The following is a 25,281-nucleotide window of genomic DNA, read 5'->3' as shown; positions in this document are numbered from 1 at the left end:
GGGCCTCATCCCGCCACTAAACTAGTCCTGTCTCATCTACAATATCCACTCTCCAATACAAGACTGTAAGCAGGTCCTCATCCCGCCACTAAACTAGTCCTGGCTTATATATAATATCCACTCTCCAATACAGGACTGTAAGCAGGGCCTCATCCCACCACTGAACTAGTCCTGGCTGATATACAATATCCACTCTCCAATACAGGACTGTAAGCAGGGCCTCATCCCGCCACTAAACTAGTCCTGTCTGATATACAATATCCACTCTCCAATACAGGACTGTAAGCAGGTCCTCATCCCGCCACTGAACTAGTCCTGGCTGATATACAATATCCACTCTCCAATACAGGACTGTAAGCAGGGCCTCATCCCGCCACTAAACTAGTCCTGTCTGATCTACAATATCCACTCTCCAATACAGGACTGTAAGCAGGGCCTCATCCCGCCACTAAACTAGTCCTGGCTGATATACAATATCCACTCTCCAATACAGGACTATAAGCAGGGCCTCATCCCGCCACTAAACTAGTCCTGTCTCATCTACAATATCCACTCTCCAATACAAGACTGTAAGCAGGTCCTCATCCCGCCACTAAACTAGTCCTGGCTTATATATAATATCCACTCTCCAATACAGGACTGTAAGCAGGGCCTCATCCCACCACTGAACTAGTCCTGGCTGATATACAATATCCACTCTCCAATACAGGACTGTAAGCAGGGCCTCATCCCGCCACTAAACTAGTCCTGTCTGATATACAATATCCACTCTCCAATACAAGACTGTAAGCAGGTCCTCATCCCGCCACTAAACTAGTCCTGGCTTATATATAATATCCACTCTCCAATACAGGACTGTAAGCAGGGCCTCATCCCACCACTGAACTAGTCCTGGCTGATATACAATATCCACTCTCCAATACAGGACTGTAAGCAGGGCCTCATCCCGCCACTAAACTAGTCCTGTCTGATATACAATATCCACTCTCCAATACAGGACTGTAAGCAGGTCCTCATCCCGCCACTGAACTAGTCCTGGCTGATATACAATATCCACTCTCCAATACAGGACTGTAAGCAGGGCCTCATCCCGCCACTAAACTAGTCCTGTCTGATCTACAATATCCACTCTCCAATACAAGACTGTAAGCAGGTCCTCATCCCGCCACTAAACTAGTCCTGGCTTATATATAATATCCACTCTCCAATACAGGACTGTAAGCAGGGCCTCATCCCACCACTGAACTAGTCCTGGCTGATATACAATATCCACTCTCCAATACAGCACTGTAAGCAGGGCCTCATCCCGCCACTAAACTAGTCCTGTCTGATATACAATATCCACTCTCCAATCCAGGACTGTAAGCAGGTCCTCATCCCGCCACTAAACTAGTCCTGTCTGATCTACAATATCCACTCTCCAATACAAGACTGTAAGCAGGTCCTCATCCCGCCACTAAACTAGTCCTGGCTTATATATAATATCCACTCTCCAATACAGGACTGTAAGCAGGGCCTCATCCCACCACTGAACTAGTCCTGGCTGATATACAATATCCACTCTCCAATACAGGACTGTAAGCAGGGCCTCATCCCGCCACTAAACTAGTCCTGTCTGATATACAATATCCACTCTCCAATCCAGGACTGTAAGCAGGTCCTCATCCCGCCACTGAACTAGTCCTGGCTGACATACAATATCCACTCTCCAATACAGGACTGTAAGCAGGGCCTCATCCCGCCACGAAACTAGTCCTGTCTGATCTACAATATCCACTCTCCAATACAGGACTGTAAGCAGGGCCTCATTCCACCACTAAACTAGTCCTGTCTGATATACAATATCCACTCTCCAATACAGGACTGTAAGCAGGTCCTTATCCGCACTGAACTAGTCCTGGCTGATATACAAAATCCATTCTCCAATACAGGACTGTAAGCAGGGCCTCATCCCGCCACTGAACTAGTCCTGGCTGATATACAATATCCACTCTCCAATACAGGACTGTAAGCAGGTCCTTATCCGCCACTGAACTAGTCCTGGCTGATATACACTATCCACTCTCCAATACAGGACTGTAAGCAGGTACTTCTCCCACCACTAAACCAGTCCTGTCTGATATACAATATCCACTCTCCAATACAGGACTGTAAGCAGGGCCTCATCCCGCCACTAAACTAGTCCTGTCTGATATACAATATCCACTCTCCAATACAGGACTGTAAGCAGGGCCTCATCCCGGCACTAAACTAGTCCTGTCTGATATACAATATCCACTCTCCAATACAGGACTGTAAGCAGGGCCTCATCCCACCACTGAACTAGTCCTGTCTGATATACAATATCCACTCTCCAATACAGGACTGTAAGCAGGGCCTCATCCCACCACTGAACTAGTCCTGGCTGATATACAATATCCACTCTCCAATACAGGACTGTAAGCAGGGCCTTATTCCACCACTGAACTAGTCCTGGCTGATATAGATATCCATTCTCCAATACAGGACTGTAAGCAGGGCCTCATCCCACCACTGAACTAGTCCTGGCTGATATACAATATCCACTCTCCAATACAGGACTGTAAGCAGGGCCTCATCCCGCCACTAAACTATTCCTGTCTGATATACAATATCCACTCTCCAATACAGGACTGTAAGCAGGGCCTCATCCCACCACTGAACTAGTCCTGGCTGATATACAATATCCACTCTCCAATACAGGACTGTAAGCAGGGCCTCATCCCGCCACTAAACTAGTCCTGTCTGATATACAATATCCACTCTCCAATACAGGACTGTAAGCAGGTCCTCATCCCGCCACTGAACTAGTCCTGGCTGATATACAATATCCACTCTCCAATACAGGACTGTAAGCAGGGCCTCATCCCACCACTGAACTAGTCCTGGCTGATATACAATATCCACTCTCCAATACAGGACTGTAAGCAGGGCCTCATCCCGCCACTAAACTATTCCTGTCTGATATACAATATCCACTCTCTAATACAGGACTGTAAGCAGGGCCTCATCCCGCCACTGAACTAGTCCTGGCTGATATACAATATCCACTCTCCAATACAGGACTGTAAGCAGGGCCTGGTCCCACTTCCTAACACCAGTCCTTGGTTGGTATCCAATGCCCTCTCACAATACAGGACTATGATCAAGACCTGATCCCAGCTCCTAACACCAGTCCTTTGTGATAGCAAATATCCACTCTCCAATACAGGACTCACCCCCTATTCTAGTACCATCTAGCCGGCCCCATCGCACTTCATGTCTCCCATCTTTCTCTTGGCAATGCCCCATAGATTCTGTATGGGGTTCAGGTTTTGGTACATTTGGCAGTGTGGGCAGGTGTACCATGTCCTGGTAGATGGCTGTGTTGACTCTGGACTTAATAAAGCACCATGGACCAACACCAGCAGATGACATGGATCTCCAAATCAACAGATGGTGGAAACTTTACATATTCTAACTTTTTGAATTTCACCTGTATAAGGCGGACATGAGTTTTTCAGGGTTTTGTTTGTTGTCAATGTTGACACCTAAGCACGTTGAGCCTCAATTTGCTCTGCGTACCCTTATGGGCCTTTACTGCTTCCAAACGGAGTCCATGTGGATATAGTATTAAAAAGTCATGTGGTAACCATTGCCGTGTCATCGTTCAGGTACCATCTTAACCACCCTGTGAAAACCCATGCACATACAGGCCCTGTAACTGAAGGCCCTTGTCCTGAGTGCAGCAAGGCCATTAGCTGTCCGTAATCAGGCCCCTGTATTACCTGCACACCCCCATGGGACCCTGCTGTGCTGCTGCGGGGAGACAGAGTTAAAGCTTCCTCTTTAGAGATCACATCATCGTACATTGAATCTGTTTCTCGCAGAGTTGAGTCTTTCTGGTCTCCCGCAGACGCATGTGTCAGTACGACCAGTATAGTACGTGGGACCATGGCAGCCTGGCACTAAACTAACCACATTTCTATAGTATGTGCCCAGCACTCGGAGGGAAGTTTACACTGTGTGTACTACAACCTAACCCATCTGCGGAGGCTGATGCACAGATTCACCAGCAGCTGGAGGAGGTTTAGGGCTAAAAGGATTAGCGGAGAGAATGAAATACCTCCGATCTGCAGAAATAGAAGAGTTACTTAAGTGTGAAGAGTCTAATTAAATTCACATTTTAATGCAAATAAACTCATCACAGCTGCTGAGCGACGGCCCCTTCCACCCCAGGGAATCTGCGCCCCTTCTCCTCCTCCCTATCTCCTGAGCACCCTTGGGAGTTGTGCTGGTATGGTCATTGTCTCCTGGCAAGGGTCATTACACCCTCTCTCGCAGCTACATCTAAATATGTATGGAATGAACCAGGTCTGCAGCATGTTCATTACCGCAACCATTGCTACAGAGGCCGGCACATTACTAGTATGTAGCTGCCCGGTGCATTACTGGTATGCTGCTGGCCTGCACATAAACTAGTATGTAGCTGCCCGGTGCATTACTGGTATGCCGCTGGCCTGCACATAAACTAGTATGTAGCTGCCCGGTGCATTACTAGTATGCCGCAGGCCTGCGCATTACTGGTATGCCGCAGGCCTGCGCATTACTGGTATGCCGCTTGCCTGCGCATTACTGGTATGCCGCTTGCCTGCGCATTACTGGTATGCCGCTTGCCTGCGCATTACTGGTATGCCGCTTGCCTGCGCATTACTGGTATGCCGCTGGCCTGCGTATTACTGGTATGATGGTCTGGGCATTACTGGTATACTGCTGGCCTGTGCATTACTGGTATGATGATCTGTGCATTACTGGTATGCTGCTGGCCTGTGCATTACTGGTATGCTGCTGGCCTGCGCATTACTAGTATGCTGCTGGCCTGCGCATTACTGGTATGCTGCTGGCCTGCGCATTACTGGTATGCTGCTGGCCTGCGCATTACTGGTATGCTGCTGGCCTGCGCATTACTGGTATGCTGCTGGCCTGCGCATTACTGGTATGATGGTCTGTGCATTACTGGTATGCTGCTGGTTTGTGCAATACTGGTATGCTGCTGGTTTGTGCATTACTGGTATGCTGCTGGTTTGTGCATTACTGGTATGCTGCTGGTTTGTGCATTACTGGTATGCTGCTGGTTTGTGCATTACTTGTATGCTGCTGGCCTGTGCATTACTGGTATGCTGCTGGCCTGTGCATTACTGGTATGCTGCTGGCCTGTGCATTACTGGTATGCTGCTGGCCTGCACATTACTGGTATGATAGTCTGTGCATTACTGGTATGATGGCCTGTGCATTACTGGTATGCCGCTTGCCTGCGCATTACTGGTATGCCGCTTGCCTGCGCATTACTGGTATGCCGCCTGCCTGCGCATTACTGGTATGCTGCTGGCCTGTGCATTACTGGTATGATGGCCTGTGCATTACTGGTATGTAGCTGCCCGGTGCATTACTGGTATGATGGTCTGTGCATTACTGTTATGCTGCTGGCCTGTGCATTACTGTTATGCTGCTGGCCTGTGCATTACTGGTATGCTGCTTGCCTGTGCATTACTGGTATGATGGTCTGTGCATTACTGGTATGCTGCTGGCCTGTGCATTACTGGTATGATGGTCTGCGCATTACTGGTATGCTGCTGGCCTGCGCATTACTGGTATGCGGCTGGCCTGCGCATTACTGGTATGCGGCTGGCCTGCGCATTACTGGTATGCGGCTGGCCTGTGCATTACTGGTATGCGGCTGGCCTGCGCATTACTGGTATGCGGCTGGCCTGCGCATTACTGGTATGTGGCTGGCCTGCGCATTACTGGTATGTGGCTGGCCTGCGCATTACTGGTATGTGGCTGGCCTGCGCATTACTGGTATGAGGCTGGCCTGTGCATTACTGGTATGCTGCTGGCCTGTGCATTACTGTTATGCTTGCCTGTGCATTACTGGTATGCAGCTGGCCTGCGCAATACTGGTATGCTGCTGGTTTGTGCATTACTGGTATGCTGCTGGTTTGTGCATTACTGGTATGCTGCTGGTTTGTGCATTACTGGTATGCTGCTAGTTTGTGCATTACTGGTATGCTGCTGGTTTGTGCATTACTGGTATGCTGCTGGTTTGTGCATTACTTGTATGCTGCTGGCCTGTGCATTACTGGTATGCTGCTGGCCTGTGCATTACTGGTATGCTGCTGGCCTGCACATTACTGGTATGATGGTCTGTGCATTACTGGTATGATGGCCTGTGCATTACTGGTATGCCGCTTGCCTGCGCATTACTGGTATGCCGCTTGCCTGCGCATTACTGGTATGCCGCCTGCCTGCGCATTACTGGTATGTTGCTGGCCTGTGCATTACTGGTATGATGGCCTGTGCATTACTGGTATGTAGCTGCCCAGTGCATTACTGGTATGATGGTCTGTGCATTACTGTTATGCTGCTGGCCTGTGCATTACTGTTATGCTGCTGGCCTGTGCATTACTGGTATGCTGCTTGCCTGTGCATTACTGGTATGATGGTCTGTGCATTACTGGTATGCTGCTGGCCTGTGCATTACTGGTATGATGGTCTGCGCATTACTGGTATGCTGCTGGCCTGCGTATTACTGGTATGCTGCTGGCCTGCGCATTACTGGTATGCGGCTGGCCTGCGCATTACTGGTATGTGGCTGGCCTGCGCATTACTGGTATGTGGCTGGCCTGCGCATTACTGGTATGTGGCTGGCCTGCGCATTACTGGTATGTGGCTGGCCTGCGCATTACTGGTATGTGGCTGGCCTGCGCATTACTGGTATGCGGCTGGCCTGCGCATTACTGGTATGCTGCTGGCCTGTGCATTACTGTTATGCTTGCCTGTGCATTACTGGTATGCAGCTGGCCTGCGCAATACTGGTATGATGGCCTGTGCATTACTGGTATGCAGCTGGCCTGCATGCAGCTGTAGTTCCACTGTACAGTGGAACTGTAATAGAACGTACAGTCCTGCGATGGGACAGTGGAACTGTAATAGAACATGCAGACCTGCGATGGTAAAGTAGAACTGTTATAGAACAGTCCTGACAATGGGACCATGAAACTGTAATAGAACGTACAGTCCTGCGATGTGACCGTGAAACTGTAATAGAACGTACAGTCCTGCGATGGGACAGTGGAACTGTAATAGAAGGTACAGTCCTGCGATGGGACAGTGGAACTGTAATAGAAGGTACAGTCCTGCAATGGGACAGTGGAACTGTAATAGAACATACAGTCCTGCGATGGGACATTGGAACTGTAATAGAACGTACAGTCCTGCGATCTGACCGTGAAACTGTAATATAAAGTACAGTCCTGCGATGGGACAGTGGAACTGTAATAGAATGTGCAGTCCTGCAATCTGACCGTGAAATTGTAATAGAAGGTACAGTCCTGCGATGGGACAGTGGAACTGTAATAGAAGGTACAGTCCGGCAATGGGACAGTGGAACTGTAATAGAAGGTACAGCCCTGCACTGGGACAGTGGAACTGTAATAGAAGGTACAGCCCTGCACTGGGACAGTGGAACTGTAATAGAAGGTACATTCCTGCACTGGGACAGTGGAACTGTATTAGAAGGTACAGCCCTGCACTGGGACAGTGGAACTGTAATAGAAGGTACAGCCCTGCACTGGGACAGATTCCTGCACTACAGCAAATCTGGGGTGAAGTTTTCATGGCGGAAATGACATTATTTGTGAGTCTCTCCGAGCTGTTGATAATTAGCACTGATTCTCTCATTATTGAGCTTTGCTCGCTCATTTGCATACCACATTTGCATACCATGGCTTGCTGTGTTTAGTAATAAATATTCATAAACATGTTTCTGTGCATATTTATGGGGAAAGGTCAGAATGTAACAAAGTGTATTCAGCGTCAGTGTCATTGTGTAACGAGAGCCACCGCCGGTCTTTGGGACTGACTCAGAGACATGTCAGTGCTGGTGTGTATTTCCGGGGCTTTTCTGTAGGTAGAGAAGTCCAAGCGGCAAACACGCGGGCAAAATAGCAGATTACGACTTCATTATATCGGTTGGATGTCACCAACAGTCTAATCTATAGATGTCACCAACAGTCTAATCTCTAAAGCGTCATCTATGGGGGGTAATATGGAGAGTCTGCTTGTTTATATTTTACACAAATGCCGAGTGTGCAGTGTCCGGCTCTGTGTCGGTGCCATGCTAGCGGGGCTGCTGCCCGTGGTAGAAGTGTTATTGCTGGCAGTAATCCATTCCTGGGCACCGTGAAGCAAGACAAAGGGCTTTAGAGCTCATTGGAGATACAGTAGAGCCTCAGCCTGGGACAGGAAGGAACATTATCTGGATGATACGTCGACCACCGATGTTGACCTTTTTATGTCTCTACATTTTCCATATTGACCTTCTGACAGTGTTGACCTACATTTCTTATGAACCCCCCTCCCCGTCTCTGGATCCCCATTGTATAATGAAATAAGCGTCGCCATCTTTATGTAACGTGGAATTCTTCTGCGTCCTGCTCAGCCAATCACAAGCATTTCCCCGCACAGAGAGATGGGAAGCCAGGGTCACCCCAGCTCAGCTGCTCGCTGCTCACTTGTGAGAAGTCCGGGATGCAGGCGATTCCATTGCATTGGGTGAAATGGTGCATTCCATACCTGGAATATCGGGTGGAACATGGTGTGGAACATTTGTGAGCCGAACTGATATTGAGATTTTAACCCCTAAAGATTGTGGGTAAACTCCTCACTGTAAAGTCCATCCCACCTGTAGGACATGGCTGTTCATTCATTCCATCTCTTGGGGGGTTTTATCTGGAAATGTCACCTGGTTTGGCTGCATAATCAGTGTGAGTGACAGTGCGTTCTGTCCCTTTAAAAATATTTCTTTTTATTGAGTTGGTGAAGTATTAAAGATCTAGAAAAGTACATTTTTGTTATGGTGCAATGAGAAGGTCCAGAAATCTCAATTTTTTTAAATTACTGCCCATGGCCGGGCATCCGCCGCCTCCAAGGACGTGTAAGATTCAGATAAATACTCTGCATCCAGGGCAGCAAATACTGTGATGCACAGGACTGATACAATAGGCAGGCCCTCACTGCAACGGACAATCCAAAAGCTGCGAATGGCTTGCGGCTGGCACCAATTTCAAAATGCCGCCATTGCTTTCTCCGTGGCTGCCTGTCCGTGCTCCAGCTGCTATTAGCTTGCGGCCTGGCATCCCCCCTGCTTAAAACCTAAATGCACCTTCCTCACCTTGTACTGCATTTAATAAAGTCCTAACTCCCAGAATCCCCTTGTTGACTGCAGTATTTGTAGCCAGAACCGCCGCCCATCTCCTCTTGTCGGAAGTTGAACATTTGCGCCTACTCAGATAGTGGGGGGTGTAAAACTCAACCTCGCTTTTCTTCCTAGTCGCACGCCATTTACCTTATTTGCCAATTATTATAGCAGTGACCTTTTCTACTTGGTTTTATTTATTTTACGCCCTCCTTCACAACTTTATTGAGTTTATCTTATTATTAAAACCCCCCTAGTCCTTGCCTAGCTAATTGTGCTGGCGTGGTGCGGCTTTCCCAGCTGGTGGGATTACATGAGGGGGTCACCCTTAAATCCTCCACTTTCCCTACATTTTTTGATCCAGCTGATATCAAATAAGGATTTATTGCAGGAAAGAGAAATCTATTTAGAGATAAACTCTTGGGCTAGCAGCCGCGACAATGGAGCGAGGCGCTGACTGAATTGGCCCCCAGCAGCTCTGTAAATCTGAAGCATCCCAGAGCAAGAAGCAATAATGGTGGCTCAGCTGGGGCTTGTTTTGAAGCTGGGAGCTGACTGACTCCAGATTTACATTTTCATTGCATTCAGTCGCTGCCCCTTTTATCTCCGCTGCCTCTGTCCTTTTCAATTAGAGTCCCGACAAAGGAGGGAAAAGTAAGCCAATCCGGCAGGTCTGAGGTGTGCGGAATATCACACTATGAAGATTGCGCAGAGATTAGAATAATCGCCCACATATGGACTGATACAGAACACAGCGTGCTAAGAACCACATCTGAGAGCGCCGGGTGGCGTGTTTACCGCTCGCTCCTTACGCTCACATGTAAATAGTTCTCAAGGAACTTTCTAGGACTTGTTACGGTCACCTTGTCTCCGCTATGTCCTGTAAATACTCTGCGCTGCGAGCTGTCCTGCTCAAACCTACACTGTCCACATGGGGCAGACTAGAGTCAATGGCCTGTGCAGAGAGGCTGTACTCGGAAGATGCTAATGGGAGTTTCCATGGGGCCAACGTGAGGACACCTGCGGCTTCTGCTACACATTTAGGGCCACAATCTCCGAGCGGAGGTGACATTGCGGACGATGGGACTGGTGCGGTGCACGAATCCCAGTTCCGCTCATTTATTTCTAGCATTTCTGTTCAAAGCAGGCCACGTATACGATAATAAATATGCATTATCCATGTTGTCATGGGAACTGGGGGCCGCAGCTTTTACGGCCAGTATCTGATCAACAGGTCTCTAGCTGGACGGTAGGATCGTATATTATATATCGCCCTTCAGGAGATGAATTCTAAGGGGTTTATGTAAAAGCCGCGGAGGAGGTGTTCAGCCAAGTAGGTGCCAGTTACCTGGCAGTATAAGGGTAGCAGCGGTCGGTCAGGTGACTGCGGCGTGATGTGTGGGGACAAGGACAGAATACCGCTCTCATTTCATCGTTAACCCTTTGAGTTCCAACATCTCTATGAGAGATGCGCAAAATATCCACTAAAAACGCCCCAGCGTCGCTCCCATTTGTTATAGAAATTTCAATAAAAAATGTGTAATAAAAGATGATATTTCCTATGTAAGGTCACATTACAGGTCATTATGAGGAGTCACAACGTTTGGTAGTCCCCCCCCCCCTTCCTCAAAGTGTTGTGTTTGCATGCGGGGCCTGCGAATGGCTAGTCACAGCCTGTGGGTGAATGGTCTCCAACCATGGACTGATGTGGAACGTGCATGCATCATCTACAGTACGTGACTGTCAGGTTCAGGAAGTGGGCGGGCAGCTGACATTCCGGTGATGTCAGCTATCCCCCCGGCACCGACGTTCCCATGGGAGTGACCATCCGCCACCGACCTACCCCCCAGACTCAGCCTTGGGTGCGTGCTAACAGTCTGCACGCCGTGACCACACGCACCCGGCATGTGGTGGAGCGCTCGCAGTGACTGCATTCAGCAGTATACAGATAATAGCAGCAGTTGGGTGTCACATAAACAAGGGATTTAGTTGAATCTATCAATAACAGACATATAAATCACATGTGGGATCCCCACATTGGCCGTCCACCAACTATTGGACCATGAAGCTGGGATACCACCCCCTGCGTACTACCCCGATTGTGAGAGAAGACCAAAACAAAAGGCGTCCAGTCAGGTCTATGGACGCCCTCATACCCGGTTAATTATGGACTTCAGTGTGGGAGGCCTTATATACACCACTGGGGGAGAGGATTCATAGGAACGGGCGGGACACATTAGTAGTATGATATTCCATTGTCCTTTACAAATACCTTATAATGTAGGGCTTATTTTTATTGCAATTTTTTTTTTTTTAATCTATTTCTTTTGCATTTTGTTTTTAGATTGTGATTTATGTGTCCGTTAATTGATAAATTAAAATAAATTCCTTTTTTATGTGATACCTAATTGATCCTATTATCTGTATACTGCTGAATGCAGTCACTTTGAGCGTTCCACCACATTCTTTCTTTTTTATTGGGCCTGACCCTCCCTAGGTGTGAGCAGTCAGCTCAGCTACCCCCCCCCCCCTCCCCCATAAGCACTTGTATTTCTCACCTCGGTGTGGCTGCGCATACACCAAACGTCGGTCCCCGTGTGAACGACCGCTGGCTGCGAATAAGGTCCATTGTCTGTACAGCGCTGCGGAATATGTGTGTGCTATATAAATAACTGGTAATAAATCAATAATTCCAGCCATTTACCAGGAGACGGGCCTAATTCAGACCTGATTGCTAATCAGAAACTTTGCAATTTGGGAGATTATCGAATGACTGTGCGTGCACATCGGCCACATGGTTAATTCACAGCCGATATTAGTGACAAAACTCCTGACCGCTATGTTTGATCGCAGTAGTCACAGGGGTAGTTTCTGACGTGTCCAGACGGTTTGGTGATCAGTCTGTGACATCAGCAATGACTACTTCCAGCCTGTCTCAGTCGGAGATTAGTGGCAGCTTCAGACTTCCTCACATTTGCACAGATTGGCAATAGCGATTAGGGATCCATACGCAATTCTCTCGCTGTTTAGCAGGGTGCTTCTAATTTTTTTGCCTGGGCGCGGCTTTCTTTTCCCAACCCACCACAAACTCACTGATTAGTCTCAATTTCTGGAGGCCAAAGGTGGTCATGTGAGTCCCTCTGAGGAAGGTGTAGTTATGTTGACATTTACAAAGTCGATCTGCCAACCGTTATATTGACATCGTTGAAACTTGTTGGCATTTTGCAGAATGACTGCATCTGAAATGCCGACTCTGTGCGGACCAGCAGCGGAATGTTAGGACGGGTAGGTTGAGGGATATGCATTAGGGCAGGATTAGGCTATGAGAGAGATGGGGAGGTTAGAGGTAGGCACTAGTGGAGGATTAGTCTGCATTGCATAGTGGGGGGTGGCGGTGGGGAATACAATGACCTGGAGCCACTTCTTATGCCTTATGTGATAGCAATCGTCATGTTCAAAATGATAGAGTAGGACTGACCAGACGGGGAACACTTTCGGCCCTATACATCGGTGACATTTTGCCACAATGCCCAATTCCCCTGATGACCGGGAATCAGGAATAGTTGACCGCTTTAAAAATATAGATTCCCACGAAAATGCTCGGGAATGACAAATTGGAGAGTTTTAAAAGTCAGCATTCCCCGATTCCCATGCGGATCGCCGATCATCGTTGGCCGTGGATCGATGGCTCTGGCCGGTCGCGGTAACGGGGTTTAGATGCACGGGGTCCTTTTTATCACAGTTGGGTAACTTAAAAGGTCGTAACAATTCTGGGTAACATTTCCTGTTTATAAAGTGTAGAGAACACGGCCGGAGGCAGAGGGTGTCCGGACTGATCATAGACTGACAGTCATATGGTCAACAGGGCCAAAAGGTAGACAGTCTAAAGGTCGACACACAATAGGTCGATAGGGTCTAAAGGTCGACATGGTAAAGGTAGAAGCATTTTTTTACAAAATGTTCAGCCGACATGTGGCGACAGGCGGTATTTTATAACCTACCATCCACTAGGACGTGGAGGGAGAATAAAATATTGTGCCGAGCCCGAAGCATGGCGAGCGCAGCGGTACACTTAGACAGTGTCCATGTCGACCTTTTGACCCTGTCGACCATATGACTGTCTAACATGAGTCCGTCTATGTTTTATAGGGAATCGGTACATCTGTCAGAATGAACTTAGGTCTACAGTCATTAGGTCGACCCCACTAGGTCGACTGGCAGGAAGGGCGACATGACTTAAGGTCGACATGGGCCAAGGTCGACACGACTTAAGGTCGAATTTGCATAAAGGTCGACATGCGGAAGGTACTGTCGGCTCAAAAACAGTGAAAAACCCCATGTCGACCTTATGACCAGTCGACCTTCCTCATGTCGACCTTTATGCAAATTCAACCTTAAGTCATGTCGACCTTCCTGCCAGTCGACCTAGTGGGGTCGACCTAATGACTGTAGACCTAAGTTCATTCTAATAGATGACCACATCCCGTTTTATACCATAACCGGCAGTAGAGTAGTGTCATGCATTTGGAGCACACTGTTAGTATTGGGCACCGGTCCCCAGTACAGATGTGACACAGGAGGAGTCAGAAAATGCAGATCAATAAATATATACATATATACAGTATTATATGACCCAGTCCTAGGAAATGTCTGTATGTCCCGGATTAGGTGCTTGTTGTCTTGTACATAGGCTGTGGTGTTAGAGCCTCACCTATAGAAATACATTGTACCAGGCCAGTAATTACTAACAATGCCATACTTGTCTTTGAGCAGATGACGGCCACGGCTCAGCAGACTGCAAAGGCCCAACCAGTCCATCTCCCAGCATCCTCTGCGACAGCAAACCCTGTCCCCGGTGCTCCGATTGACCCTCAGGCGCAGCTGGAAGCTGACAAGCGCGCTGTCTACAGGTACTTGAAAGAGCTTCTTGCAGACTCTGTAACATGCAAATGTGCAGCTCCGTAGCGATGTGCCAAGGTACAGTGTGAATGCAGCCGCGGGCTGACTTGTCAGCATGGGGTTTGTATTCGCAGTGCTTGTCATTGCGTCTTTCTCTCTCTTCTTTTCCTCAACAACATGACTTTAACATGAGATTAAAGGCACAGGAGAGATCAGTAGATGTGTTCTGCAGATGGAGGCACCGGTGTGCGTAGGAATAAGTCACGTTTCTGATCATTGTAGTGTTGGGTATCCAAATGGAAATGATTCACACAGGTGTCAGTAAAGAAATGTGCTAGTAAATGGGGTGTGTGTCAGCAGTAGAATGAGTCATTTCAGGCATCAGTCAAGGTATGATCATACAGTAGAGATGTATTTACGATAACAGCATTGGAATGAGTCCTATCAGGTGTAGGTGCGGGAATGATCAGTAGGACATGTATCCGGTGTAGGTGCGGGAATGATCAGTAGGACGTGTATCAGGTGTCGGTGCGGGAATGATCAGTAGGACGTGTATCAGGTGTCGGTGCGGGAATGATCAGTAGGACATGTATCAGGTGTCGGTGCGGGAATGATCAGTAGGACGTGTATCAGGTGTCGGTGCGGGAATGATCAGTAAGACGTGTATCAGGTGTCGGTGCGGGAATGATCAGTAGGACATGTATCCGGTGTAGGTGCGGGAATGATCAGTAGGACATGTATCCGGTGTCGGTGCGGGAATGATCAGTAGGACATGTATCCGGTGTCGGTGCGGGAATGATCAGTAGCACATGTATCCGGTGTCGGTGCGGGAATGATCAGTAGGACATGTATCCAGTGTAGGTGCAGGAATGATCAGTAGGACATGTATCCGGTGTAGGTGCGGGAAGGATCAGTAGCACATGTATCCGGTGTAGGTGCGGGAATGATCAGTAGGACATGTATCCGGTGTAGGTGCGGGAATGATCAGTAGGACATGTATCCGGTGTAGGTGCGGCAATGATCAGTAGCACATGTATCCGGTGTAGGTGCGGGAATGATCAGTAGGACATGTATCCAGCGTAGGTGCGGGAATGATCAGTAGGACATGTATCCGGCGTAGGTGCGGGAATGATCAGTAGGACATGTATCCCGCGTAGGTGCGGGAATGATCAGTCATCAATAAGTCACGTTTCTGATCATTGTAGTGTTGGGTATCAAAATGGAAATGATTCATACAGGTGTCAGTAAAGAAATGTGCTAGTAAATGTGGTGTGTATCAGCAGTGGAATGAGTCATTTCGGTCATCAGTCAAGGTATGATCAGTACAGTAGAGATGTATTTACGATAACAGCATTGGAATGAGTCCTATCAGGTGTAGGTGCAGGAATGATCAGTAGGACATGTATCAGGTGTCGGTGCGGGAATGATCAGTAGGACATGTATCAGGTGTCGGTGCGGGAATGATCAGTAGGACATGTATCCGGTGTCGGTGCGGGAATGATCAGTAGGACTTGTATCCGGTGTAGGTGCGGGAATGATCAGTAGGACATGTATCCGGTGTAGGTGTGGGAATGATCAGTAGGACATGTATCTGGTGTAGGTGCGGGAATGATCAGTAGGACATGTATCCGGTGTAGGTGCGGGAATGATCAGTAGGACATGTATCCGGTGTAGGTGCGGGAATGATCAGTAGGACATGTATCCGGTGTAGGTGCGGCAATGATCAGTAGCACATGTATCCGGTGTAGGTGCGGCAATGATCAGTAGCACATGTATCCGGTGTAGGTGCGGCAATGATCAGTAGCACATGTATCCGGTGTAGGTGCAGCAATGATCAGTAGGACATGTATCCGGCGTAGGTGCGGGAATGATCAGTAGGACATGTATCCGGCGTAGGTGCGGGAATGATCAGTAGGACATGTATCCGGCGTAGGTGCGGGAATGATCAGTCATCAATAAGTCACGTTTCTGATCATTGTAGTGTTGGGTATCAAAATGGAAATGATTCATACAGTGTCAGTAAAGTAATGTGCTAGTAAATGGGGTGTGTATCAGCAGTGGAATGAGTCATTTCGGTCATCAGTCAAGGTATGATCAGTACAGTAGAGATGTATTTACGATAACAGCATTGGAATGAGTCCTATCAGGTGTAGGTGCGGGAATGATCAGTAGGACATGTAACAGGTGTCGGTGCGGGAATGATCAGTAGGACATGTATCCGGTGTAGGTGCGGGAATGATCAGTAGGACATGTATCCGGTGTAGGTGCCGGAATGATCAGTAGGACATGTATCCGGTGTAGGTGCGGGAATGATCAGTAGGACATGTATCCGGTGTAGGTGCCGGAATGATCAGTAGGACATGTATCCGGTGTAGGTGCCGGAATGATCAGTAGGACATGTATCCGGTGTAGGTGCGGGAATGATCAGTAGGACATGTATCCAGTGTAGGTGCGGGAATGATCAGTAGGACATGTATCCGGTGTCGGTGCGGGAATGATCATTAGGACATGTATCAGGTGTCCGTGCGGGAATGATCAGTAGGACATGTATCTGGTGTAGGTGCGGGAATGATCAGTAGGACATGTATCCGGTGTAGGTGCCGGAATGATCAGTAGGACATGTATCCGGTGTAGGTGCCGGAATGATCAGTAGCACATGTATCCGGTGTAGGTGCAGGAATGATCAGTAGGACATGTATCCGGTGTGGAATAGAGGAATAAGACGTGTTTATCAGTCACTGACAGGCTGCTTGGACCTGCCCATGATGTCTGACTACTGGATTTCTGTAGATGTCACCTGATCCGGGTATAATCAGGAAGCAAATGCTAATAATATGCAGTTTCCTTACGGCACTGGCTGCTGTTACAGGAGGCTGGAGAAGAGGCAGGAGGGAGGCCGCTGTTATATTCATTTTTTTTAATTAAAATTTCTTGCCTCTGGGTAGCATGACAGTTCAAAACCACAGTGGGGATTTTTCATTTCATGTCAATAAATTTAACAAGGCCCCATTCAATTCAAATTAACACATGGTCTCTGAGGCTTCCACGCTCCATAGTATCAACGCAGATTAAAGGGAAACTATTTTGTGGCCTAATTTGGACTTGGTGACGACGAGTAAGTAAATACAGATCTCCGTCTTATAATAAATAGCGAAGCCTTACTGACCCACTCAGCCAGTCCAGCCTTACCTGGTGATGGAAGTCTAACTGGGTAATATCCATGTCACTGGCAGTGCAGGGGGTTCTGCTGGCCGCACCTGTTTCACCCTCCACAGCTGACACATTTTACCCAATGTCCGGTTTTTGCCCCTTTTTTTATGGCACGTCTGGTCGGTACATTTGCCCAAACAACTGCAAAGGAAACATATAGGGCGAAATGAAATAGGGTGTTTTTTTTTTTTTAGACAAGTGCGAAATCACCCTTTTTTCAAAACTCGCACATGTAATAGGGTGCGATTCGCGGTAAAAAAAATCACACTTTTTGCAGCGAAATCGAGGGCCGGCGCCACCACTAGGCAATTGCCTAGGGCACCGGCCACTAAAGGGTGGCACAGCACACTGCTGATGACTGCATGGGCTCTGGAGCAGGCTGGTCAGGCTGGTGGCCGGTCTGCTGGCGACCAGCGTAACTCCAATGTTAGGGAAGCTCCCAGCGCCGGCTTCCCTAACATCGGAGCTACGCTGGTTGCCAGCAGACCGGCCACCACCCGAATCCACTGTGTCTGCTCCCGGTACCGGCTCCCATACCATCAGAGCAACACCGGTGGTAGCGGACACCTGGAAACCAGACCTCCGCCGCATCCATTCATCTATATCAGCCGGTAATATGCTTCTATTTCTCCAATAGGAACATTGATTCTAAGCAATAAACCGTTATTACAGCTGCTAGAAATCAAAAGGGAACTGTTGCATTGTTACCAACCAATCGGGAACTTTCCATGATTTATCGTTGGCTACTAAAATACTAATACGGGCTCAAAGTGGTTACAGTCGGATGTTTAATATTTTATTGTATACATGTATGTATTTTATAGTTTGGATTTTATTGTGTATTTACTGAATTAATCAATTACTGAGTAAAATAATAACAAAGATCAACACAGTGCGCTCTCTTCTATTCTTGTGTTTTTAAGGTGGGTCTGGGATATCAGCACTGACCACTTCCAGATTAGTGGCAGCCTCAAACGTACATTTGCTTAGATGGCACACCCAGGAACTGCCAATACGAATACGATGCATTTGCAATTCATTCGCAGATTTGCATGGGGAGGGGTGGGGACAGTAGGCAGAATTTTTGCCTAGGGTGTCAAGAAACCTTGCACCGGCCCTGGCGACATCACACATTTTGAAGTGGCGATTTTTAGTCACACTTCAGTTCGCATCCAGATGTTTTCCCATTATAAAGTATACAAATCGCACATGTAATAGGGTGCGATTTTTGTTAAGCGTTACCACAAATCGCAAAAAAATTAGACCAGGTTCTGACAGGTGAATTTGACAGAACCATGCACAGATCATTGAGATCTGTGCATGGTTCTGTCTTTAAAAATGTGTGAAAATAAAATAAAAAATGGTGTGAGGTCCCCCCTCCTGAGCATAACCAGCCCCGGGCTCATTGAGCCGGACCTGGTTCCAAAAATATGGGGGACAAAAAGTGTAGGGGTCCCCCATTTTTCTGAAATCAGCCCCGGACTCTTGAACCGGTCCTGGTTCCAAATATACGGGGGACAAAAAATCTGGGGGTCCCCCGTATTTTGAAACCAGCACCGGGCTCCAACAGCCCGCAGCGTCATGCCACAGCCAGGGGACACTTTTTTTTTAATTCAATAATTTTTATTGTTTTTTTTTCAGTGAACATACACAAAAAATAGGGATCAGCAATCCAATGATAAAGGCCCATAAGGACCATAACATACATATGCCACTAACAGGATATATTAGTAAGACTATCAGATTAATCAGACTAGTCATAAACAATATCTTTTAAAAAGAGATCGGTTGTACAGTAGGGCACACACAGAAAAGTATAACTTTATTACACATACACACATCTCACTTTTACACCAACATACTTACCGCACAAGGGTCCAGCGCTGCATCCCTCTTTCACAGCCAGCTCACCCCGCACTGACAGCGGGGTGAGCCGGCTTCCTGCGATGCTGCTAACAGCTTCTATAGCACTGTCCCAGCGCTACAGAGGCTGCTAGCGTGGTTGGCTGATGCGTCTCCATGGAGACGCTTTCAGCCAATCAGGGCCAAGGATGCTAGCAGCCTGTATAGTGCTGTTACCAGCGCTGCAGGAAGCCGGCTCACCCCTCTGCAGGAAGCCAGCTCACCCCGGAGTGAGCTGGCTGTGGAGAAGGGAGGCAGCGCTGGACCCTGGTTCTGTAAGTATGTTGGTGTTAAAGTGAGGTGTGTGTGATAAAGTTGTACTTTTCTGTGTTTGTGTGTTAACATTATTTTTACAGGTGGACTACAATGCCCCGCATGCTGGGACTTGTGGTTCAGCAAGTCCCAGCACTTGTAGTTCACCTGTATAAAGCAATGTTATGTATGAATGAATTAACCCTATCAGGCCGGCGTCCAAAGCCCAGGGGGACGCCAGTGACAGCCCCGGGCTTCAGCCCTAGACAGGTGACCACTTTATTTTGTTGGGGTATCCACGCCTCCAGGCACCCCGTCCAAGGCTGACCAGCCACGGTGCTCATGTTTCATGCGGGGGACCTTATTTGAAAAGTGTCCCCCGGCTGTGGCATGACACCGCGGGCTGTTGGAGCCCAGTGCTGGTTTCAAAATATGGGGGACCCCTAGATTTTTTGTCCCCCGTATTCTTGGAACCAGGTCCGGCTCACTGAGCCCGGGGCTGGTTATGCTGAGGAGGGGGGACCCCACACCATTTTTTTTTTACACAAAATTGTTCATTTTCATGACTAAAAATCGCTCAAAATCGCATGTGAAGTGAAATCGCAAGCCAAAAATCGCACCCTATTACATTTGCGAATTTAACACAAAATATGCGATTTTTGCACATTATTTATTTATTTGCAGTTTCTTATATAGCGCAGCAGATTCCGTTGCGCTTTACAATAGACATGCGATTTTTAAAGATGACCATAAATCGCCCCCCTATTACATTTCGCCCTTAATGTATATGAGTTACATTTTAATAATGCAGATAGCCAGAGAAATGTGCTGAGCGAGGAACCTGCTGCATTTTGTGATGGTGAATTCCCAAGTTCTCTGCCTTGTACAGTGAGAGAGCGGCAGATACATCCGGTCCATGCTAATCATTTGGACTCCAGCCCACAAAGTGTTCCCAGCAAAGAATATACTGCAAGGTCACCGGAGCCTGTTCTACTACCGTACATAAAATTACTACTAATTGGACAGTAATATAGTATCGCCTTGTAAAACTCAATGCTGGCTGTAACAGGGATTCATAGCAGAAACCCTAATTAATGCCGGTATAATTATGTCACAGCTGCCGTGTGTCCCGGCAGAGATCGTAACAGCGACAGTCACAAGTAGTTTCATCAGAAAGCTTCTCGTGCGCATGGCTGGCGTGGAATGTCTCCGACAGCCGCCTTTTGTGTCCGTTATAAAGGGATATTACCGAGGGTACACAATAGCAATACATAACGGGCGGAATGGTCCCGCGGAAAGCCCACAACCTGATGCTGTCACACTCCCAGCCCTGTGGGACCGATCCCCCTTTTCAGTAACGCGGAGCTGAAATGTTGGAGTCGGGTATATTGGCTGCTAATTGAATTGGCCCCATTGTGTCTTTATGTGCATATAGTAGGATCATTACATCTAACTGCAATGGGACCAAGTCATGAAAGGATCATCGGTGGCGGGAGGGGTTGTTAGTCTTATTTCTCCCGTTCAGAGTAAGACCGCAGTATGTCTCCAAGCATGGCGGCTGGTTTCTCCGGCAGATATCCTGTGTGACTGGCATGCCACCTTCGCATGAGCACTATGAAGAGTCTGTATTCTGTATGTGGCTCATGTGCGGCTTAGTGGCAGATGTAGACTATGATGATAATTCGGGCCTGATAGCATGGCTGCTGATTATAAATACACTGCACATGGGTACGGCCTGTAGTACGCATGCACAAACCGTCCTGCTGATTGACAGGAAGCTGTCATGTGGGTGGTAACCTGCCGTTTTCTGGGCGTGTCATGGAAAACACAGGCGTGTCCAGGCAATTGAGGTGAAGTCATGTGACATCAGCTCCGCCCCCGATCAGCCTGATTCTATCACAGCCGCTGAGTAAGTCCTGGGCTACGCACAGACTGCACACACTGGGGAATCATTACATGGTGAGCGGCTGTTATCTGGGAGTGTCAGGGAATACGCAGGCATGGCCAGGTGTATGAGGGGAAGTCATGTGATATCAGCTCCACCCCCGATCAGCCTGATTTTATCACAGCCGCTGAGTAAGGAATGGGCTACGCACACACTGCACACACTGGGGAATTATTACATGGTGAGCGGCTGTTATCTGGGAGTGTCAGGTAATACACAGGCGTGGCCAGGTGTGTGAGGGGAAGTCATGTGATGTCAGCTCCGCCCCCAATCAGCCTGATTCTATCACAGCCGCTGAGTAAGTCCTGGGCTATGCACAGACTGCACACACTGGGGAATCATTACATGGTGAGCGGCTGTTATCTGGGAGTGTCAGGTAATACGCAGGCGTGGCCAGGTGTGTGAGAGTAAGTCATGTGATGTCAGCTCCGCCTCCGATCAGCCTGATTCTATCACAGCCGCTGAGTAAGTCCTGGGCTACACACAGACTGCACACACTGGGGAATCATTACATGGTGAGCGGCTGTTATCTGGGAGTGTCAGGTAATACGCAGGCGTGGCCAGGTGTGTGAAGGGAAGTCATGTGATGTCAGCTCCGCCCCCGATCAGCCACTGAGTTATGGGCTCCATACATCAGCAATCACAATAAATGGATTTCCAGATCCAGGGATTTTTTGGCCAGATAAATGGATTCTACAATCTATTGGATTTGCCCACACATTACAGATTTATTTCAGTGATCGGCAGATTTTTCCATCTAAAGATTGCATCTTCATATCTGGAAATTGCCCAATCGATTGTCATTTCAGCTGTTCATAATGTAAATAGATGAAGAAGACGAATTGGGAATGCCCACACATATAAAAAAGATCTGCAGATAATACCAGATTATTAAACATGTTTAAAAACCTGATTAAGCAATCGATTGGGATTGCCAAAAGGGGGAGCCCACACATCTAAAATTAATTGTGGCAATCATCTCCATATCTGAAAATTGTCACAATGAATTGCTGATGTATGGGGCCCTTAAGTCCTGGGCTACGCACACACTGCACACACTGGGGAATCATTACATGCTGCACTAAGCAATCTGCAGGCTTGCAGGGGGCGGGATCTCACTCTGGCGGGGCATCGTATTCCTGATCACAGGGATCCAAAAATTAGCAGCCCAGCAATCCGTTCTGAATTAGGCCCAATTTCTCCAATAGAAGTCCACAGTGGAGGCTTCCCACCCCTTGTGCCTTACTGAGAACCTACGTGCACTTGTACAGAGAGGAGTAAACCTGCATAGTAATGGGTACGCCCTCTATAGCTCAGCGCATTTCTTACCTCACATAGTTTCCAGATAGGACAACATGATTTTTCCACGATTCCTTTCTTTGGTTGGACTTTCTCCTGCTTGGTCCCCGAGGACTATGATTGGGACCAGTACAGTGTGCTGAGCGCAGTGAGGCACCAGGCCCGGAGCACGGCATGGAATCGGGGTCCGTGTGCTCAGGTTTTAAAATTGACACGAAAATTAAAAAGGGAAAAACTCATGTCTGCTTTGAAGTTTTGTCAATGACGATCCACAACCACTTCTCAGACATTGCTGTTTTTTTTCTGATGGACCTGTTTCTTCATCTACTATGATAAAGCTTAATGATAAGATATTACATGGTTGCTGGGCGATAAAGAACGGTAAATCTCAGCTTAGCACTTCGCTGCTGCAGTCGCGACCCATCCTGACAGTTTGCATATGTGTCATTTCAGCTGATAACACAGGCTTGGACTGTGTCACAATAATAAGAAAAGAAAAGAGATGATGAAAATATGAAAGAATAATTTAAAAGTTATGAATTATTTGAAAAAAACAAACTTTATAGATATAAAATGTTTTTGCATTTCCTCCTATTGCCATCCTACTTGTACGCAGCAATCCCTAGTAAATATCCGCGTCACTGATTTCACGTGGTTTAGCCAGCAGATGTGTTTCCCGAGCTGCCTCTGACTCGCGGAACAGCCCTTTTCTCTTGATAAATACAGTAGACCTGTTAATCTGACACTAATATTCCCTATTGTGTATTTAGTCCCAAACAGGTGGTTTTTACATTGTAAAAAATCCAATTAAATCTTGCTGATAAATGACCAATATCATGGGGCGATGTGAGGCTCACACTCTTACGTTTGGGCTTACTGTAGTTTCGATGTGAGGCTCACGCTCTTACGTTTGGGCTTACTGTAGTTTCTATGTCCTCGTGTTTATACCTGGGGAGACACCTGGACTCGAGTCAGGGTGGCTATTGGGTGGTGGTGTTCCCCATAGCGGAGAGGAATCGGGATATCCAGAAACATAAGTGATGTGCGGCCAATGTGGGATTCCCAGATCACAGTGAGGACGAAGGGGCTTAGTATGTGCGATCTGCAGATCTCAGAGGACTGCTCAGTACGTAGATATATCAGACTTCCGCTGTAGTCATCTCTTATGTTGGGCTTCACAATCATCAATGGTCATTATATGAAACTGTAAGAGTGTAATGTTCCAGAGCTGGCGCCTGGTAGCCATTGTAGCCTATTTGGATCCCTGCCCGGACATGCCCTTAGGGGTGTTCAGCTGGTAAATATGCACCACGTTCAGGGGCAGCCTGCAGAGCTCCAATGTTCCTGTCTGTGGACTGATGTCTGGCCTGCAGGTGTCATCTGTGCGGAGCCTCACAGTTCCTGGTAGAAGCCCCGGTGGTCTGATGGCTGTGGATTCGCAATGGCAGCTGGTAGTATGATCATAATTATCCCTTTTCTCCGGGACAGGTATTTATCGGACATAGGCAAACACAAGGGGTGGGGGGTTTATGTTTCCTTGCAACCCCCCTCCTTTTGGCAAGTGCCTCAAATTATGACAATAACAGCATTGGTATACGTTTATCATACTTGCCTACCCTCCCAGAATGGCCGGGAGGGTCCCGCAAATCGGGTCCCCCTCCTGCCGATGTCTATGGTTCTTACTAGGTTCCAGAGTCCCACACTTGCTGCAACGTTCTGCAGAGAGATTGTGGACGGCATTTGGTAACCTTCTCTACATACCCTGCATTTTCTACTGTCCCAGCAGTTCTAATACTTACTGTCATTCTGACAGTAAGTACTGGGATTTATGTGAATTTGGTGAGACAGAAGGCACATTGGGGGCGTTGATGGGTATATACAGGCCGTACTCCCACCTCACTCCTGTATTGTGCCCATCCCTCCTCCTGACCATTTTAATTTTCCTTATTGGGACCGAAATTGGAGAGGAAATACACTGAGGAAGCATTTAAATGTAGGAGAGCCTCAGGCTTTCATTTCCCGTGCTGGCTCGCAGGCAGAGCAGTGCTGAATGCGCTCAATTAGGCCATTAAAGAAATGCATTCCTCTTAATTAGCCTGTGTCAAATCCTTTTTATTAGTGGCTGCAAACGACCCTTCGTCTGCAGTAAAATGTCATGCCAGTTCAGCCCTTTTATTTGTTCTGTGCTGACGAGGATCAAACTCACCCCCAGAAATAGGGGAGAAAGGGAGAGAATTATTTACCTTTCAGAACCTGCGGCGTGTAAACCCCCTCCCTCCATATCGGCTGTATCGCTCCCTCCCTCCATATAGGCCGTATCGCCCCCTCCCTCCATATCGGCTGTATCGCCCCCCTCCCTCCATATCGGCTGTATCGCTCCCTCCCTCCATATCGGCCGTATCGCTCCCTCCCTCCATATCGGCTGTATCGCCCCCTCCCTCCATATCGGCTGTATCGCTCCCTCCCTCCATATCGGCTGTATCGCCCCCTCCCTCCATATCGGCTGTATCGCCCCCTCCCT

At 47.9% G+C, this 25,281-nt stretch overlaps 1 protein-coding gene across 1 annotated transcript in view; it reads left to right on the top strand.

The window, feature by feature from the left end:
• The window catches only part of PKNOX2 (PBX/knotted 1 homeobox 2), a 314,173-nt gene that overhangs the window by 228,475 nt on the left and 60,417 nt on the right, over window positions 1-25,281 (top strand). Inside the window, exon 7 of the mRNA XM_083161584.1 lies at window positions 14,027-14,191. Coding sequence (XP_083017710.1) covers window positions 14,027-14,191 — 165 coding nt within the window. The remainder of the gene's footprint in view (window positions 1-14,026; window positions 14,192-25,281) is intronic.

This window comes from Crinia signifera, chromosome 19, assembly GCF_055691185.1.
Source record: "Crinia signifera chromosome 19, ASM5569118v1, whole genome shotgun sequence".
NCBI lineage: Eukaryota > Metazoa > Chordata > Amphibia > Anura > Myobatrachidae > Crinia > Crinia signifera.
The sequence above is the reverse complement of the archived record's forward strand: the minus strand, read 5'-3'. Positions and strand labels throughout refer to the sequence as shown.